Source organism: Phaenicophaeus curvirostris, chromosome 1, assembly GCF_032191515.1.
Source record: "Phaenicophaeus curvirostris isolate KB17595 chromosome 1, BPBGC_Pcur_1.0, whole genome shotgun sequence".
In the NCBI taxonomy this organism is placed as follows: Eukaryota; Metazoa; Chordata; class Aves; order Cuculiformes; family Cuculidae; genus Phaenicophaeus; species Phaenicophaeus curvirostris.
This window is the reverse complement of record NC_091392.1, coordinates 167,596,325-167,616,395: the sequence shown is the minus strand read 5'-3', so window position 1 is coordinate 167,616,395 and position 20,071 is coordinate 167,596,325. Positions and strand designations below refer to the sequence as shown.

General features: G+C 37.3%; 1 protein-coding gene across 4 annotated transcripts in view; it reads right to left on the bottom strand.

The window, feature by feature from the left end:
• DACH1 (dachshund family transcription factor 1) overlaps positions 1–20,071 on the bottom strand; it is a 371,721-nt gene that overhangs the window by 40,806 nt on the left and 310,844 nt on the right. For all 4 annotated transcript variants that reach the window (XM_069880425.1, XM_069880417.1, XM_069880442.1 and 1 more), the window contains 3 exons: positions 15,573–15,724; positions 4,818–4,965; positions 246–389 (listed from right to left, as the gene is read on the bottom strand). In XM_069880425.1, coding sequence (XP_069736526.1) covers positions 246–389; positions 4,818–4,965; positions 15,573–15,724 — 444 coding nt within the window. The remainder of the gene's footprint in view (positions 1–245; positions 390–4,817; positions 4,966–15,572; positions 15,725–20,071) is intronic.

Here is a 20,071-nt window from a genome sequence, read left to right as displayed (position 1 = left end):
AAAAATTGACTTCTCAAGCTAATAACATAAAATTGTCCTAGTTTGGACATTCTCTCCAGTGAGTTTATTTGCACATCCTATATAAAGTAACAAAACAATAAAGAGATAAGCATCACTTGAATGAAGGAAAGAAAAGAGATTTTCTTTTTTTCCCTTCCATCATGTTATACATTTTCAATATGAAAAGCTTCTTTTGGCACATAAATTGAAAGTTAATGACACAGAGGCAAGAATTGGATTCTTACCATTTAGGACCCTGAGATTATCTGTGGAAGCTGCCTGTTTCAGTGTCTGTTCTGCTTGCTCCCGTCGTTTAGTCTCAAATTCAAGTGCTTCCTGCAATTTCCTCTTTGCTTTCTTTTCCTTCTTTAGCCTTTTCTGAATTATTGCTAAGGAAAAAGAAAATTAGTGTATTAAAACTTGGATCTGAAACTTGGCTACATGATTACCTATTGAGAGTCCTGAGAAATGATACTGCAACAGTTCATATAAATTGATTAATTATACAATATCAACTCAAATGACTTCAAATTTGCCAGAATCACACTGGGATATTCTAAGAGCTACTCTTCTGTACCACAGTACCGAAAACTGTAGGTGGTATTGAGCTATAGTATACATCTTTCTTTTTTTTTCATAAACAGATGATAATCCGCAAACATCCAAATCAGAAAACCTTGGCACTGGCAATGAAATATACTTTTTGCCTCATCTGACATAAAAAATGCCTCTACCTCTGGAGGTGGGTGTTATTTTCAGGATTAAGTCTATCTTTTTTTTATTGCCCATAGCACTTAGTTTATCTACACATAGTGATAGTTTTCACCTGCCTGCCTGCAGCTTTTCTCCCACAAGAGGGAGATCTGACTGCTTGGGCGCCAGGGCTGCAGGAGAAGCTCAGCCCCCACCCTGCTGTAGTCCACATTTGGTATAGAAAGGCCCTGAACTTTTTAACTGCTCTCCAAGTTCTCTCCAAGTTGCTGCTTCCTGCAAGCCACCTGACATCTTGATGTCTGGTCTCTTCCTCGTATTTATTTCTTCACTATTTCTCTTTGTCTTTCCCTTTTCTTGCTCTTTGTCAGCACTTGTCCCATCAGCCAACTAATCTTGAAGAACTCATAAGAAATCTTTTATGGTGCCGGAACCCCCAGCCAAATAAATATTACTCTGCTTTGTCAAATGTGAGGGAAAATATTAGGAAACGAAACAGCACATTAAAATTAAGCATTAGAAGGCCCTAATCTAGAAAAATATTTTCCCTATGTCTCTTCAATTCAAATTTTACAACGAAAAGAAATGCAAGATCAGGACAAAACTTCATCGTGATTTTTCTTCTATGCTGCCAGTGACTTACAATCACTTGCACAATCTCTAGCTGAAGGAACACATCACAGGTTATATTCCTGATGGAAAAGGACAATGTTAACCATTTTTTCTACTTAATAAAAGCTAAGTGAGCATCTAAAAAAATCACATAATATTGTACAGCATATCATCATCTCCCCCACCACACCCCAACCATACTCGCACAGCACATTTAGGGTTTACAGGGATGTGCATGTAAGAGTTTTATTTCTCATGACATCTTCCTAGATAACTCTTCCCTGGACAATTTGTTATTTTGAAACTAACCAAAAAATTATCTACTGAACTATTAATTAAAGAATACTTGCACATGCTAGAAGAATCATCCTTACCAAACCCAGATGCTAGGTGATACTAAGTTTTGACTGCCTAGATCTATCTAGCACTGTATCTCACTCCAAAGTAACCTCTGGTAAATGGCTAGGGATGAATGCAGGAAATGGTAAAAATATACTTCCACCAGTTCATACTACCCATTTACAGTAGTCTGTGATGGTAGTATCTTTCCTAAAATGCAAATAATGAAACATTTTAAGGGAACCATTGTGTTATTAGTCTTTAAGGTATATGCTAAGAATAACTACTTCTGTGTTGATCTTGAATATTTTGTGTTGCTATACAGAACTAACTGTTCAGACACGAAATAAATATAAGCACATACCCTATAGTTAGAATAGCTACATAATTTACTTCCAAGACTTTGGCATTTTGGTTCTTTTTAATTTTGTATAGTACCAACTACTTTATAGGCTAATTAGCTTATACTATCAAAGAACATCTAGTATCAATGCACAGGCTAAACTAAACACATTTTGAATCATTGCACGGTTTTAATGTTTTCATTATAAGTATTTTGAAAGTGATTGCAATAAATGAGAAGGAAACATATGTTGCTTTCTGAATTAAAATGTCATCATGGCTGACACACTGTAGATGTGACTACAGCGCTCAGAGCCAGAATTAGCAAGTCCTTACTATGTAGCTTCTCACAGAAGAGATATTATCCTACTTTCACGAGCTGAAGAGACGCATCCTACAGCCTTAGGAATCACCAGTTAAAATAATTACAAAGAAGGAAGGAAACAGTACAGTAAATAAGCAGCTCTGCAGAACATACAGTAGCAGCAGTGAATTTCATATTCCAAAAAATGGCAAAAAATATTCAGATGTATCTACTAAAGCAAAGGTACTTGACCTGTGTTAACATGATGAGCAAAAGACAGATATTACCTAATGGTGAAAATCCCATTCACCTATGGGTTTTGACCTGTATGTGACACAGTGACTCATGTTTCTCTGTTGTAGATATAAGTGTATTTGAACTTTTCCTACAGTGTCTCTTAACAGGGAGGTGGTATGCTTCTCCCATCTTGCTCATGCTTCCAATTAATGTGAAACCTTCTTAAGATATGACACCTTGTGTCAGGAAAACTAACAGTAGTTAAAGTCTCCTATGTATTTTTCTATCTTTAACTGAAGAAAAAGGTCTCACAATAATTACAATCTATCCTTATTTTTTCTCTTTTACTTGGCTCTGTTAATTTTAAAGAATAATTCGTTACTTTTCCTTTTTTTTACAGAAGTATACACTAGCAGAGAGAGTCTTCCTCATTATATTTGCTTTGGCGCGTGCCAGTATTAAGTGTTCAAATCCGTTCCTCTTCAGCCTGACTCTTCTACCTGTGCAACATAATCATTAGAGTGATACATATAAAAAAAGTAGGTAATGCATCATGCTGAAAATAACATTGTCAGTTATTTCAGTATCCCAAACACACTAAGAGACTATCCCATGCTCTTCCCTCTGGAGTGAAAGGGAAAAGAAAGAAGCCTTCACAGTGTAACCTTCCCCACCTACGTTTCTGAGAACAGAATATACGAATCTCTATCTTTATTGACCAGAAAGGGAACTTATTTTAGTTTAAATGAGGTGCTTAACTTCTAGATAGCAAAACTCAAGTGAGGTCAGATGGGTGCCCCACTCCACCCTTTTAGCTTGTACGAGGTTTAGGCTGGACATTAGGAAAAAATTCTTCACAGAAAGGGTCATTGGGCCCTGGAACAGGCTGCCCAGGGAGGTGGTTGAGTCACCTTCCCTGGAGGTGTTTAAGGCACGGGTGGACGAGGTGCTAAGGGGCATGGTTTAGTGTTTGATAGGAATGGTTGGACTCGATGATCCGGTGGGTCTCTTCCAACCTGGTTATTCTACGATTCTATATGGTTGCCTTAGTCTAAGAAGGTATATTTGAGTGGTTGTGAGACACAGAGGTAGCAGGATAGAAAGAATAACTGAGCTCTTTAACAAAATTACTTTAAAAGTTTAAGTAGTGCAATTGTACTGACCAAAATAGGCTAGCTGTGGACAAAGGGATGATTCATTGAACAGCTGTGAAAATTGTTAATAGTAGTAGTCTTTAAAAATATATTCTTAAAAGTTTAAAAAGGGAAATTAATGAAGTGACAGTCTTACCTTTAATAGATTAAGGCACCAAACAGGATTATATTGTGTAATTACTGGTAGAATGCTAGGTATAACAATACTGGTTGTAAATCCAAGTGTTCTTGGGATTCCCTATTTAGCTGCTTCCCAGAAAATTAAGCTGCACAAGAAGAGAGTTATAACTCTAGCTCTGAAAAAATGTATCTGCCTTGTCATGGTCTGTGTTAAACAGTAAGTGAGCCCCAGAGGTTAACCATCCTTTGCAAAGTAATTAGACACTATTAATGGACAAGACATACATATACAGAAAAATTGAGCCATAAAGCAAGATGGGAACATGTTCATAATGTAAACAGTTACTGCGTATCACTGTAAGCTACCTTACCTTTATTATCAACATTCTAGAACTGTGTAGTGAGGCAATGTAATGAAATTATTTTGATTTTTTTAACACATACTTGCTTTACAATGAGCTAATGTTTATGTTTGATATGCTACTAATGTTATTGTCTTATCAAGAAAAACCTTAGTTGCTCCTTCTACCATGTGTTCGATCTACTATGCATTACTGATTGCCTTTACATTTATTACATATGGTTTACCTAAATATGTAGTATATGACCCTAGCAGGTAAGAACAGAGACAAGAGTTTCTAAAACCTTGAAGATTCTCACATTTGATACAAGTTGTCTTTGTATTAAGGAGCTATCCTTCCTCTTGATGATCACAACCTGTGTAAGTCTGTAACAGCACCAATGATATGTACACTTGTGTTGTATATCAATGATGTAACAAGTAACACTGAAAAATGTTGAGATAAAGGAAGGTCCTTGTCCTAAATCTCACAAATATCCTATGCAGATTCAGGCAGGCTGTAAAAATTCTTGCAGTGCAGTCAGCCTGGACATAAGGTAGGGGGTAAAAGTTTTGATCAAACAGAGGTGTTTGATAAAAAACTATGTTTCCTAGGAAAATAAATTACAAGATGTTTGTGTCTGCTTAATCAAGATACCTCTGTTCTTCTGCTCCACAGCCAACTGTTTTTCAAGTGTTTCCCTCAGTTCTCGTTCCCTGAAGAGTTCCATCTTCAGTTCTGTCTTTTCAAGCTGGACCTGTTTCTCTTGAGCCCTGGCATTGTCTATAGCAACCTTTAGTAGACCCTGTTCAAAGATAAATTTTGATAATGCATGAAGAATGTTAGAACAGTTGACATAATAAATAACTTCTGATCTTGTTCCTTGATTAATCACGTGATATTTTACAAATGAAACAATCCTCCCAATTATCACCAGTATAAAGCCAGAAGTCAGTTTCTCCCAGAAAACACAAACTAAACTTAGACTGTGCATATAACTAACATGAAGAAGTTGTAGGAATAGGTCTATTCTTTGTAAGAACAAGCCAACAGTAAGCACTTGCTTGAGACCAAAACAAAAAAAGTTGAAACATTCAAAAAGAATTGGCACTCTCACAGTCACGTCATCCACAGAATGGCAAATTCAATCTCTAGCATAACTCAAGACAATGGAAATTATCAAAGGAAGAAAGGCTCTTTTAAAAGCCTGCCATTTTGTTCCTTATTGTTGTTAATTCCTATTGTTTAAAAGTATTTTCATATTCCATATAGTTTCCAAGGAAGATACAGTTATTTGGATGCTAAGCAGAGGACAATCACAAAGTAGGAAGATATCTCTGTTTTAAAAAGCCCATTCCCTGACCTTGTACACGGTATTATCTCAGAGCAGAGAACAAAATGTTATCATCTCTCAATTTCTGACCTGAAATGGCTGAAATAAATGTTACCTTTTTCTTGTTATTTGATTCAGCCTATTCTAAACTTTTCTTGAGAATTTCACCTTCACAATTTCTTCTTTTTAGCAAGAAAACAGGAATAGGTAATAACTAGACAGCTAGGACACTGAGACAGGGTATGAAAAAGAGAAGGAGAATCAGAATTGAAATAAATGAACATGGAAAGAGGAAAGATTTCCTTTTCCATTTTCCAGAAGCCCGGCCATTAGGCTCTTAGGTCTGCATCTGAATTTCTCCTCTTGAAGCTATCATAATAGACTACATAATTAAGCATGGATATGCATATATGAACCTCCACGGATATGAACCTAACTCTGCTTTACCCCAGACAAGTCTCCTGACAACTTAACTGTAGAGATAATTTGACCCAACAGAGATTTAATTACTGATATAAAGCAAAACAATGGGAGATTCAAAACAACATGAGAGACTGAAGAGTACTCCCCAATAGCTTTGCTAGGGAAACATTCAGCTAACAGAAAATAAAAGGTTTGCACTCAGGACCTGGTTTTAGAACAACCATACTACAGACATGAAATCATCACCCCTAGCTCCCAAGTAAGCTTCCTCACCCCTCAGGCATGCTTCCTAAACTGGACTCTGGTTTGCATGTGTTTTCACTAGAATTCTTACAAATATCTCCAAAAAGGAACAGAAAAAGAAGCTAGTATGATGATACTTGAGTAACTGTGTAAGTATTTTTCATGAGTGTTAGTCTGCACATTCATCCCACTAGCCTTCTCAATGTCAAAGCCTACTTTGAAATTTGTGTCCTTCAAACTCCTCCTTTAAATCTGTTTTCAGAGCCTGTTATTTTCAGTACTCCACATCCTCATTCTTAACTAAATTGTTGTGTCAAGTTTATCCCATTCAGAGCTTAGTGCTTTGCAGCTCTATTACACTTCAGTCTAATAATAAAGTCCACGGGAGCTGAAAGAACTCAACACCTTTTGACTGCAAGGACCAGATGGTCACCAAAATGTTATACACTACGTAAGAACAGAACCACGTCTGAAAATATCTTACAATGGTACCACCACAAATATGCTTACAAATAAGTTTGAAGTTTTAGCCATTTTCTTTAAAAGAACCAAATGCTATTCAAAAATAGCTAAAACACAAAGGAATTTTCTGCAGAGTGTCAAACCTGGATGACTACTAAAGAAATCCGTATAAACCTAAATATAAAGCTCTACAGGCATAAAGAAAAATAGAGTTTGAATATCTGTAAAGCCTTCTCAATCTATATTTTTAAAAAGTTAATATCTACCTGAATTCTGCTGCCTCCCCCTGGCTTACACTCCTACATTTACATCCATCACAAACTATGTTTTCTATATGGGATGCCTTTGAACTAGTAAGAATTTCAAGAAGTAGGAGCTGTTTCTCAATACCTGCTCACTTATGCTTAAACTCTAGAATATTTTAATCTCCTCCAATTCATCACTTATTGGAATATGTGATTCATCCAAATCATTAATAAACCAGATCAAGTGAATTGACATGAATTCTATGATTCTATGACACAAAAAGTATTTGTTGATGACAAGTGTATTGCCAAGTAAGTTTAAAGCTGCAAACACCTTCCTCCCAAATTCTTACAATCCATCTTGTTTAACGATAAAATTGAGCTGCTAAAGTAACTGCCATCTTTACTCAATTCAACTACATCCATGTACATGTTTCTTCTTCATCAGGAACAAACAATTAGTAACAAATGAAAGAGATCATTACATGAAGTGCCCTTTTAGATCACCCCAATTAAAACTTTAGTTTAGCTGTATTTTAATTCTAGGATACCAAATTCTAATTTTCTGCTCTGATTGCTCTTGTTGACTTATCTTTGAAAGATGTACTCTCAGTGCAAAGCCTAGAGATTATTTAGCAAGATGCCAATGTTGGCACCACTTAATGTGTTGATTGGTTGTATTATCAGTAGCAGTTTAAAATAAATTACTATTAAACTATTATTGTCCTTGGCTGACAAAACACAATATTTTGGTGTTCTTTAAACAGGAAACAATCATTATGAATAAACATGGAGAAAAATGCTAGAGTGTAACACTGATGTGTGTAATTTTACATTAAGAATTGCTGCAAAGTACGAAGTTGCTAAAAGCACGCTACATTTTCTATTGAATTTCTACACCACACTTCCTCCTCCAACCTTTCCTTTTTTATACTTGCTGCTAATGGTAATACATTACCTATTGCTGCTGATTATGTCTGAAAAATATTAGCTTTTTGGAGCCAAGACCCACTAGGGACTACTTATAAGCTATACAAAATTAAGTTTCATTTTTAGAAGTTAAATCAGTGCACATCAGTAGGCGTTCAATGTGAAAAAAAATCTGCACTAGAGCCAAACTGATGCATATGCAAAAGTGCTGTTGCTGCCAATGACAGCTCTAATGTAAAAATACTGGAAACATTCAATATATCCCTGTATTCAGTGCAGAAGGGGGTGAGAAAAACAACTAAAAAGTACAGCATCTAAAAATTATCGGTGCCCCTTGGAAGAGGAACAGCAGTTTCAGGGTTGTATAAAATTCTATTAATTCTCCCAGTGGATCAGCTGTAAAAGATTATACAAAATACAGTATGTCCAACTTGTATTTGCTATGGCTAATCCTCTAACCTGATATTAAATCAATATGCTGCCAATGACAATGGGAAATGTAGTGCAACACGGGACATTAACAAAAAGAAAATATTTCCCTTTAGGGAAGGGTCAGATGTTATGGAGGCTGGATAACGATAACCGTAGTGAACTTGCTCAGGTTCCAGATTTGGTTTTAATACAGTGTCAGTTTATCTGGAGTCAGGCTTTAAACATGGCATGGCATTCTTTCCCTCTGTGTTGATATAGGGTTTTTTTATTTCAACATATAACTAATTGTTAAAAAATTTACATGATTCCCCTGGAGATTTATAGATCATTCTGATTCATTTTGTTCACTTTAAGGCACATGTTTTAATATTTTCCACTCAAAAATTCTTCAGAAATGTCCCAAATAAAAAGTTAATTTGATATATAGTTGATATTTCTTCCCATTCTCCAGTATATCCAAAACCACCATCACGTTAAGGGAGTCTACTGATCCTATGGACATTAAACAGATATCAAACCTCAGCTTAGCCTTTAAGCTAGTATTATCCATCATTATTTTTTAAAAATGCAAATAATGTGTTGCCTATTTTGAAGGGGGTGGAAGGGAAGTTATATAGAAGCTTTTTCTCTTTCTAGCTGTATCTACAGTGTATTCCACCTAGTTAGCTTCACAGTTACAAGTGACACAAAAATGGCCACAGTAGCTACTCCAGTGGTCTATCTAGAAGATCACATCCCGTTTCCAACAATCACCCACAGTAAGTGAAAAAAAGGAAAACTAGAGCAAGGCATGTATGCAATGAAGCTTTCCTAGTGAATCCTCTCAGCTTCCAGAGATTTGTGGTTAAGAGGCTTCCTTTGGCAATATGAGATATTCATGGTGAAAACACAAATAAATTTATTTCTCTTTTAGTCAAGAGATTATATATAATTTGCATGCTCTCATTATTAAAACTATTTAGTGAAAGGCTAGCAAAAAAAATAGACTTTTTTTTAGTTAACACCTCTTTACTGGTTAAATTTTGAATATTTGCTATTTGTAATGGACTACTGACTTAGTGACATAAGCAAGGGAAGATAACACAGCTTGACTACATCTATAGATGGCTCCAAACAGACATTTTTGTAATATCTCTAATTGAATATTTCCATCACAGGTAAAGGTATATTGCACCAGTATAAATGACACTTTTCCATTAATGCCTTCTGTGAAAAATAAAATTATTCTCTTGAATTTTAGCAGAATATAAATAAAATAGCATGAAGTAAAACTGTGATTTTTACTTTATCCAGTGTTTGCAATATTTTTCTCCTGTGTATTTAGTCATAGATGGTAAAAGTGCAGGAAACTCAGCAATAAAGCCAGTAGTTTACTTCATTTTCACGGGGGAATCTAGTTTGTAATCACACATCTCTATTACTAATATCAATTGGATATTTGCAACTTATTTTACATACATCTTTAAAACTATGTAGCAACAAGTCTGTGTCAATACAATACAGTCTTGGTAGACAAATATTGCTAAGACTGCAAATAATTAATCCCTTAGATATTAATGGAAACTCAGCTTGGGAACAGTAAAGATTCAGACTCCGAAAGCATAAAAGAACATTACTATTACCCAAGAATATTGCAGTATCATGGAAGGCTGTGGCTGTAACATACTTTGGCATAATCAGGCCATGACTCAAAAAGGTGAACTTGTGTGAGAAGTACGGAAACATCTTTTGCTTCTTACTAGCACCCAAACAGCATTTTGCTGTGACCCACCTCTCATCACCTTTCATCCTCCCTGCAGCTGCACACTGACTTCCAGCATTCAATTTGGAAGAAATCAACAAATATACATTGAGAAGGAACAGGCATATCACTTAATTTAAGCTCCCCGAGGAAATATATTTTCTCTTCCTTTAAGATATGCAGATATACATCTGAATAAAAAATATCTCCCCAGTCTCATTTTTTATTTTATGTTTATAGTTGTTTTAATTACGTTTTATTACAGTTTATTATTTCCATTTTAGCAGTTCCCAGCAAGAAATAAACATTGGTTGTTCTGGGTACTGTATATTGCTACTATCTCATCTTTAAATATACAAATAATTAATAATTGTATTTTTGTTTCAATAAGTATTTACGGAGAAGTAAGAAAAACATATATATGACATACAAAAGGAAATGAATTTAACTAGCAGTCCCAGCGGTATCAAACAGGCTTGTCTAATGCTTGCCTAAAATTACTTACTAGTGATTTGGGGCTATGCATTTAACTTTAGTATGAATGGAAGAGACTCACTTGTGTTTGTTGGCCAGTTTTAAAGAATGACTCAAGACTTCCAAAATAGAACTAATTAGAGATAGGCACCAAGTTAAATCACCCCAAATCTTCAGCACCTCCAAGATTTTTAGCACATTTTGTTTTCAAATATCCAAAGTATCCAGAAATATCTACTCACATACATACCCAAAAGCACTGTACCCACAGTCTCACTCTGACAAATGTCAAAACTAGAGCTCTTACTGCCCACACAGTACTCTAACCCTGTTCTATTTTAAGGCAGGACAGCCTCTATAACCTCTTCTGGAGGCAGCCAAGGTTTGTTACACAGATCCTCTGGTTTCTACACCTCACACAACTGAATATACAGAAGGAGACCACAGGACAGATATCCATGCATACTGGTGCAGCCAGAGGCTGCTTCTTAGGTATTCATGTGACCATCATATCCGTAAAATACAGACAATCTCCACCAGCACATGTGGCCAGTCGTGCATGCACCCTATTTCATGACCTAATGAAGAAGTACACTTGCATTTTACAAGCAGACATATATCCCCTCTGTGAAAACGACACAGCCATGGTTTTGTGCTGACTCTGGAGAAAAATGAACAGCATTTTCCAAACCACTCATCTAGCTGTTGTCTAGATTCCTGCTATTTTCTGTCTCAAAAGCACCTTAATAGTGGAGGCAGTGAACAAATTATAGGTCATATGATCTTCTCTAGGAAGTCAGATCTGCTCCATTCCTAGCAGAGCTGCAACAAAAGAAAGGTGACAATTCTTTCTGCTACATCTGCCCTCCACACCTCTGCACTGAAATGGATGCAAAATTCATCTAGACCAAAGGAAAGCAAAGAGGAATTTACTCCATGACAAGAGTCCTTCTGACTCATGTCTTAAATACACCATGGGTTTCAGGTAGTGCTTATTTCTCAGTAAAATCACAAATTGTGTTGCAAGGACCATACAGTCCCTATTGGACGCAGAAGGAACAACAGTGACAGGGGATGAGGAAAAGGCTGAGGTACTTAATGCCTTCTTTGCCTCAGTCTTTAATTGCAAAGAAAGTTGTTCCGTCTGTGTACAAACCCAGGAGCTAGAGGAGCAAAATAAGGCTCCCATGATCCAAGAGGAAGTGGTCAGAGCCTTGCTAGCCCGACTAGACACCCACAAGTCTATGGGGCCGAACGGGATTCACCCTAGGGTACTGAAGGAGCTGTCGGATGTGCTGGCCAAACCCCTTTCCATCATCTTCCAACAGTCCTGGAAGACTGGGGAAGTCCCACTGGACTGGAGGCTGGCTGATGTTGTGCCCATCTACAAGAAGGGTCGCAGGGAGGACCCAGGAAACTACAGGCCTGTCAGTCTGACCTCAGTGCCAGGGAAAGTCATGGAACAGGTGATCTTGAGTGCTATCATGAAGCACATGCAAGAGAACCGGTTGATCAGGCCCAGTCAACATGGGTTCACAAAAGGCAGGTCTTGCCAAACTAACCTGATCGCCTTCTATGACAAAGCGACTCGGCTGCTGGATGAGGGAAAGGCTGTGGATGTGGTCTTCCTGGACTTCAGCAAAGCCTTTGACACAGTTTCTCACAGCGTTCTGCTTGAGAAACTGTCAGCCTCTGGCCTGGACAGGCGCACACTCTCCTGGGTGGAAAACTGGTTGGATGGCCGGGCCCAGAGAGTGGTGGGAAATGGTGTGAAATCCAGCTGGAGGCCAGTGACAAGTGGGGTTCCCCAGGGCTCAGTGCTGGGTCCAGCCCTGTTCAATGTCTTTATCAATGATCTGGATGAAGGCATCGAATGCACCCTTAGCAAGTTTGCGGACGACACTAAGCTGGGTGGAAGTGTCGATCTGCTGGAGCGTAGGGAGGCTCTGCAAAGGGATCTGAACAGGCTGGACCGCTGGGCTGAGCCCAATGGCATGAGGTTTAACAAAGCCAAATGCCGGGTCCTGCACTTGGGGCACAACAACCCTATGCAGTGCTACAGACTAGGAGAAGTCTGTCTAGAAAGCTGCCTGGAGGAGAGGGACCTGGGGGTGTTGGTTGACAGCCGACTGAACATGAGCCAGCAGTGTGCCCAGGTGGCCAAGAAGGCCAATGGCATCTTGGCTTGTATCAGAAACGGTGTGACCAGCAGGTCCAGGGAGGTTATTCTCTCTCTGTACACGGCACTGGTGAGACCGCTCCTCGAGTACTGTGTTCAGTTCTGGGCCCCTCACCACAAGAAGGATGTTGAGGCTCTGGAGCGAGTCTAGAGGAGAGCAACAAAGCTGGTGAAGGGGATGGAGAACAGGCCTCATGAGGAGCGGCTGAGAGAGCTGGGGTTGTTTAGCCTGGAGAAGAGGAGGCTGAGGGGTGACCTCATTGCTCTCTACTACTACCTGAAAGGAGGTTGTAGAGAGGAGGGTGCTGGCCTCTTCTCCCAAGTGACGGGGGACAGGACAAGAGGAAATGGCCTCAAGCTCCGCCAGGGGAGATTTAGGCTGGACATTAGGAAAAAATTCTTCACAGAAAGGGTCATTGGGCACTGGAACAGGCTGCCCAGGGAGGTGGTTGAGTCACCTTCCCTGGAGATGTTTAAGGGATGGGTGGACGAGGTGCTAAGGGGAATGGTTTAGTGTTTGATAGGAATGGTTGGGCTCGATGATCCAGTGGGTCTCTTCCAACCTGGTTATTCTATGATTCTATGATTCTATGAAGCAAAGACCATAGTACAGAAATTCCCCTTTTCCAAAATCCTGTTAAGAAGTTCAAACTTGCAATCAAATACTTAAAACTCGGTTCTGAAAGTTTCAGTATCACAGTTTCTAATTCATTTGTGGGCCTAGGGTAGCTCCCTCTCATTGCAGTAAGTGCTATATATCGAAATAATTTTTAAATAGCATTGATGAGAGAAACTGCCACTATGTGCATGGGTTACTGCAATACACTTTACTGTTTTAAAGAGAATACTCAACTTTATCTCTTTATCTACACAGGTGGGAAAATAAAACTAGCTTTATTTTTCCTAAATGAAGAAGTTTTCTGATGTTGTCCTGATAGAAATCAAAACTGGAGGGTGGGGAAATGCCTTGATGGTACCTGAAAGGATTCTCAGAGATCTGTGAAAACCATGTAATGCAATGTGGAGTCATACTGAAAAAATCCATAGGACTTATGTCCCGCTTGTTTACCCTGATAGATCACAGAATCACAGAATCACAGAATAACCAGGTTGGAAGAGACCCACCGGATCATCAAGTCCAACCGTTCCCATCAAACACTAAACCATATCCCTCAGCACCTCGTCCACCCGTGCTTTAAACACCTCCAGGGAAGGTGAATCAACCACCTCCCTGGGCAGCCTGTTCCAGTGCCCAATGACCCTTTCTGTGAAGAATTTTTTCCTAATGTCCAGCCTAAACCTCCCCTGGCGGAGCTTGAGGCCATTCCCTCTTTGGCATGGTGTGGAACCCCAAGGTAGGGAGCAGGACGTAAAAAAGCACAATGAGAGAAGGCATAGTGAAGCCTCTTTTTTTTTACACCATTGCCTTTTATTTTGGCTCTAGATAACATTCAGGGTTTCTTTTTTTTTAAAAAACAAACAAACAAAAACAAACCAACAGAACAAGCAGTGACTGAATTTCACGTTCACATTTTCTGTAAAACAAAACTGAATGTATTACTGGTAAATTAATCCTGGTCATTTATCCTGAAGCAGTACAGCACTCTCATATTCAATCACAAGATTAGCTAACCTGTTGATGCTGAATGCTTTGCTCATTAGGTTGCTGTCTAGAGACATTGAGTGCACACATTTGTCAAAAAAATTACTAACAACTTTCCTGTACATGCATATACAGCTTAAACATTACATAGTCTGCTAACTGTATTTCTTCATTTAGAAAAAGATACATTCTTTGCAGATTGCAGAAGATCTGTTTGAAGAATACTAACTCATGTAGAATTACCTTGGTTTATGATTTAAATACTTAAGATTCTAAGCCTTAGAACCCCCCAAAAAGCAATCACAAACGTGCTCATTCAGACCAGGCAGAAACAGCAATTCTTTACAAATTAACTTTTAATTTATATACTTTTCATGAAACAACTCTGAAGTGCCATAAAAGATTGCTTAAGAAATAAAGTGAGCAATATTTGGCCCTACTCTGTCTCAGCCTTAGCTGAATAAAATACAATTGATTTTACGGGTTTGCAGGAATAAGCAGAGAAAAATATTGTGACAAATACTCTAGAAATTAGTAGCTGCACAGATCAGGCTTATCTGGAATGAGTACAATATGGCTACATCATTTCCTGCACTATCATTTTGCTTCTGCATGCAACATAAAACCATATTGTTGCAAAAGTTGCATCTGGAGAACACATGATGACTCATGGACAAAAAAATCTTCCTTCTAATAAGAAACATTAACATCTAGGCTCCAAGCTACATGCTAGTGTACATGCTACATACCTTAAATAATATTTTAATCAGGCTGTACTGTACACAGAATAGACATCCTAACTACTGAATAGGAAATCTGCAGAAAATTTGGTAATACCCTTTGAAGTCTACTCTTTGAAGACAGTACTTTAAGTGAAATGAGCTTATTTCCAAAAGGAGTATTTTTTTGTGAATGCTTTTATGGGAGACACATTTCAAATAGCTTTAAATATCATTTCCACCTTGGCACTTCAGCAATTTAAAACAGCTATTTATTAAAGAAATGTTTCTCTTCTTAGTAAATGAGATAAACAGTAAGATACATTTCATTAGCCTGTAATAAAAAGAGCATTTAAGACAAATGTTGTTAAACACACCAATGTAATTTTCATCAAATTCTCTGCTGTGGTTTAATATATAATCTTTATTTTTATGTACTGTATCTGTCAGCTTCTAAATTCATTTGTTTGCTGTGGTTCCTTTAAAACCTAAATTAGTAGAAAGTTTCAGTAAATACTTGATCCAAATAATCTTATGAACTGATTAAGCTGGAATGGTTATATTAATTTAGACAAATCTGCAACTGGCTCCTCTCCCTCCCTTTAAGCTGATCTACAGAAAGGCCTACCTGGATGTTAGTCAGAAGGGTCTCTATGGAGGACAATCCATCAGGGAATAGAAAAGGAGATGGAAAACCCGGAGGTAGTGGTTGCCCATGCCCAGTTAGGGAAAGTTTGTCAAGGCTGTCTCTTGCGGTTGGTGTGGAGAGCGGGGTCTCATCTGTATGTGATTGAAACAAAAATATAGAACAAGTTACGCTTGTCTGTTTTTATTAGACCTCAGTAATGGCTTCCCTAGTGGTTTCCAGAACATTTATTGCAAATTGGTTCCTGCTATCAGGAGAAAATGCTTTCTGCTGAATTTTCTTTAATGAAAAAGCTGTGGAGATACAACAAGATAACATTAATGAGTAACTTTATAAGCCTTTTAAATGCAGTCTCTAATGAGACTGAGTTTACAGTGCCATAGAATCTTTTTAAAACAAATATTATCTCACATATACTTGTGATAATATATTCAGGCTGACTTTATGGGCACCTTCCCAATTATCTCATTTTAGTTTCTCTTCTATTTGGATTGACAATAGAATATTTTCTAGCATGACATATATTTTGTGTACAAGAAGTATTTGAATACGAGGCTTCCTATACAATTAACCCTTCCCGCTCTTAATGGTTTCACTTACAGCTCAGAAGATTCTGTAACACTGACAAAAACTAAAACAGTTCCTCAATGCATTTTTAATCAAGAATGTATACCTGATTCCCACAATTGAAACATGCTCTGAACAATACATGAAATTAACAGCATGGTTACAATCACTGGCCTAATTTTCTTAAGCACGGACATCTTCTAACAATTAGTGCTAAACTCCTTAGTGGGATCTTTGTAACAATCATATCTGATTGGTTCTGACATCACAATGGGAAAAAACTCCCACAGCTTGAAGACTTCTAAGATTAAAGTTTCACAGATAATCTGTGAACAGATTATAAAGTAAGTGGGGGGGAAAAAAAGAAAAAACACAATTAGTAACAACTTCAATACCCCTGCTTTTTTTTTTTTTTTGACTTTGATATATTTTTAGACTACTGTTGATATGATACAGAAATTTAGGTCAATTTCTTTGCACTAGATGTTAATCTGAATTCTTCAAAAGACAAACTATCTATACGTATATGTAGATGCATGTATCTATGCATACCCTTCTTACCAAGGGCTTAGTCATTAACTGACACATACTGATGTATCTCAATATGATACAAGGACATCAGAATGTACTCTTGGTATCATGCAGACCTCTGCACAGCTATTTGACTACAGGAGTGTTCACCAGACCATTCTTATCCATTTGAGCTTTGATCATTTTAAGATATATATATGCTTTTGGATATTTTATTTATTTTTTTGCACTTTATTTAATTATACTTTCAATAATAGTTATATTTCTCTATTTATCTTATCATATACATCAGGAATTGTATTATGTGAAAGTTCTGATCCTAGTTGCCTAAAAAGAGCTCAGACAGGCATTTGGACATCTGCTCTGGGCTGTTCCCACATCTCTTTCTATAGCTAGGGAAGAGAAGCAGGCATCAGTTTAAGGCACTAATCCACCTGAACTGTCAGGCATCTGCTACAGGAGGAGATAAATCTTCCTCCAGAAGTGTCTGTTGGCTGCAAGAGAAGCCTAAGTTGACTAGCTCACGTAGAAAGATCTACTTTTTGAGACACGAGTCCTATCATGGAAGCTGTACTTCCTCCTTCACTGTGGCTCAGGCTGAGAGTAGCCAACACAAGTAAGACCCATTTCATGTCCCGTTTGTCACAATTAGTGCCACAATTACTGCTCTCTCATAAAGCCATCATTCAAAAGCTTACGAAGGTAAGCTTTGTGAAAAGAACTGATGTTCGTCAAGGAAGGCTTCAGCCCATTCAAAGATATAAAAGATTTCTTCAGCTATATTTAAGTTTGCCAGTCATGCCACAAAGTGCTTAGAAAAACTGGCTGTAGATCACTGAACCATTTCCCATCTACCTCACTGAGATCCAAAGCAGGCTCTGAAAAATGTACTATCTGGATGTATCCTCTATCCTCAAGCTACCCTGCAGCAACATGGATATCTCTGTAGCAATTTTTTAGTAACATACTAAAATTTGGCCCTACATATGAATTTTTTTCTTTTCTTCCCAACTTTTAAAATATTACAGAAATATTCATCACTTCATTAGGAAAAAAAAAAAATTAGGTATTCCTGGATACTGCAAACATTGTTCTCAAGTCATCCTGCTGGTTCATCGTCTCGACTCCTATTCTAGTATCAAATGGTTTTTTTTCCAAACTGTCAGAACTGTTATGCTTTCACTAATCAAAAGAAACAACTCAAAACTTAAACAAAACTGGTTAGACAATAGGTTGATAAGCACTGCACAATATTATTACATAGCTGAAAATCTTTCTCCTTTGCTGCTAATATGTCTATCCCAAATGATCCCTAATCAACACTGAAAAAAACTTCAAAAAATGAAAAATATAACAAACCCTCTACTATGTTAATGCCACTGAGGCTTTTTTTGGCTAAAGACTTCTTTGTATCAGTAGTTCCAGTGAAGGTATTGATGACTTGCCTGGTGTAGCAAGAAAGAGACTAATCACTAGTATGCATGGTGGAGTTGATTAAAATGACAAGAAAGTAAACTAAAAAAGACACAATTTGCCGTTAGGCTTGTCAGAGAAATGGATAAATGACCCCTCATAATTTCTAAGGCAACTTAGAATCTTTCTAATATTTTAGGTCTCAAATTGTCATAATGTTTTAAAACATACTAGATAAAACTGACCCACTTAGAAATACTGTAAGTCTTAATTCACATAAAAACTATGTTCTTCCATGCAATTGTTGACATACAGAAAGTTTCTAACACAGGTCTTGTCAGAGAATTTAAGCAAGTTTTTTACCTTATTACTACTTTAAAATTAAATATATGTGAAGTTTGCTGTACTTTGTGCATGCTTAAAACATATTGTGAAGCTTGCAAAGATTTTCCTAACAATGTGTGGCATGGTTTAGCAAAAGGCAACGTAACTCAAAGAAGGTTAGAATGGTAAGAACTGAAAGCAACTTCAAAACTCTTATGTTATAATAAATAACAGAAACAAATTTACACTGAAGGGTAAGACTAGAGAGCTGAACTTACTATGAACTTATTTTAATGAAACGTCAACTTAGAAAAAAAAGTCAGACTAATGTGACTTTGTTTTCTTGATGTCCCATGTGAAATAAACTTTGAGTGCGAGTATGTTTGAAACAGAACAAATGTACATATTATACACAGGAAGTGTGGATATTTGTGGATGTGAGATAAGCGATGATTGAGGGAATCTTGAAAAAATGCATTTGTAACAAAAACCACACTGTAAACACGGCCAATTAAAACATAACCACATATCTTAGTAGCAAAATAATATGACCTCTTGCCATTAAAGCACTTAAAAATCTTCCATTTCTGCAGAAGTTCTCTTTTCTCAATACAGTAACATAACTTTGTTTCCAAATATTCATTAGCCTAGCATATTTTAAACTGTTGCAAAGACCACAACAACCCTCTTAGCCTACTAGGAGAGCAATGCTGCAAAAATGATGAGCCCTTGCTGGGAAACAGAGATTTGGCATTTTCAGTCTAAATGCATCAAAGGAAGCATTTAAAGACATGTCAGGGCAAGAGGGGAAAGAAGGTCAATCTACAACTCCATTGTCAGACTTGGGAGCATGATAGTGTAAAGAAAAGGGGAAAAAAGGAGAGATCAAGGCAGAACAAAGAAGTGTCCAGGCCTGCCTTGGCTTGTGCTGGGAACTGAGATGTTGTAAATTAAGAAATAAACAAGGATAGGACAAGCTGTTACCCAATCCCCTACAGTATCTGAGTAGAGATGAATATGTGCCTTGACACATGAACTAAATCACCATAATAGTCAAGATAGAATGCGACACATATCCTTAAATGTTCATAAACGCTATATCCACTTCATCCACTGTTCCTCAATTTCCAAAATTCACCTAGTTTTGTTAAAACCAGATTTTATCTGAGAACAGCAGCTGGTTTGGGCCAAACAAAACGAACATTTTTCACTGTATTTGGTTTGTTCCCATTCTATTTTATTCTTTCAACAGATAACATGGAAACAGACATCCTGGAAGCTGTGACAGCTATTTAAACAATAATAGATGAATAGAGGTAGCTATTCTCTTGTCTTTGTTCCTAAAAGCAAGTAGGATAAGTTCAGACCAGTCACTAATCAAACTGGAGAATATTGATATTGCCAGCATTTGAAAGCAAGCGATAACAGCTGGCTCAAAACAATACTATACAGATTACTGCCTTCCTGTAATCATTTAATGTTTTTTTGTAATGCACCTTGATGCTCTTTGGTTCTCTGTAAAATATTTCACGTGTATTTGTTCCTAAATCAGGCTCATACTTACCATTTGAATGATGAAAGAGGATCCTGTTTTCACGATTTACTAGAATAAATCTGGTGCCCAATTTTTTATGGAGATAATCTAT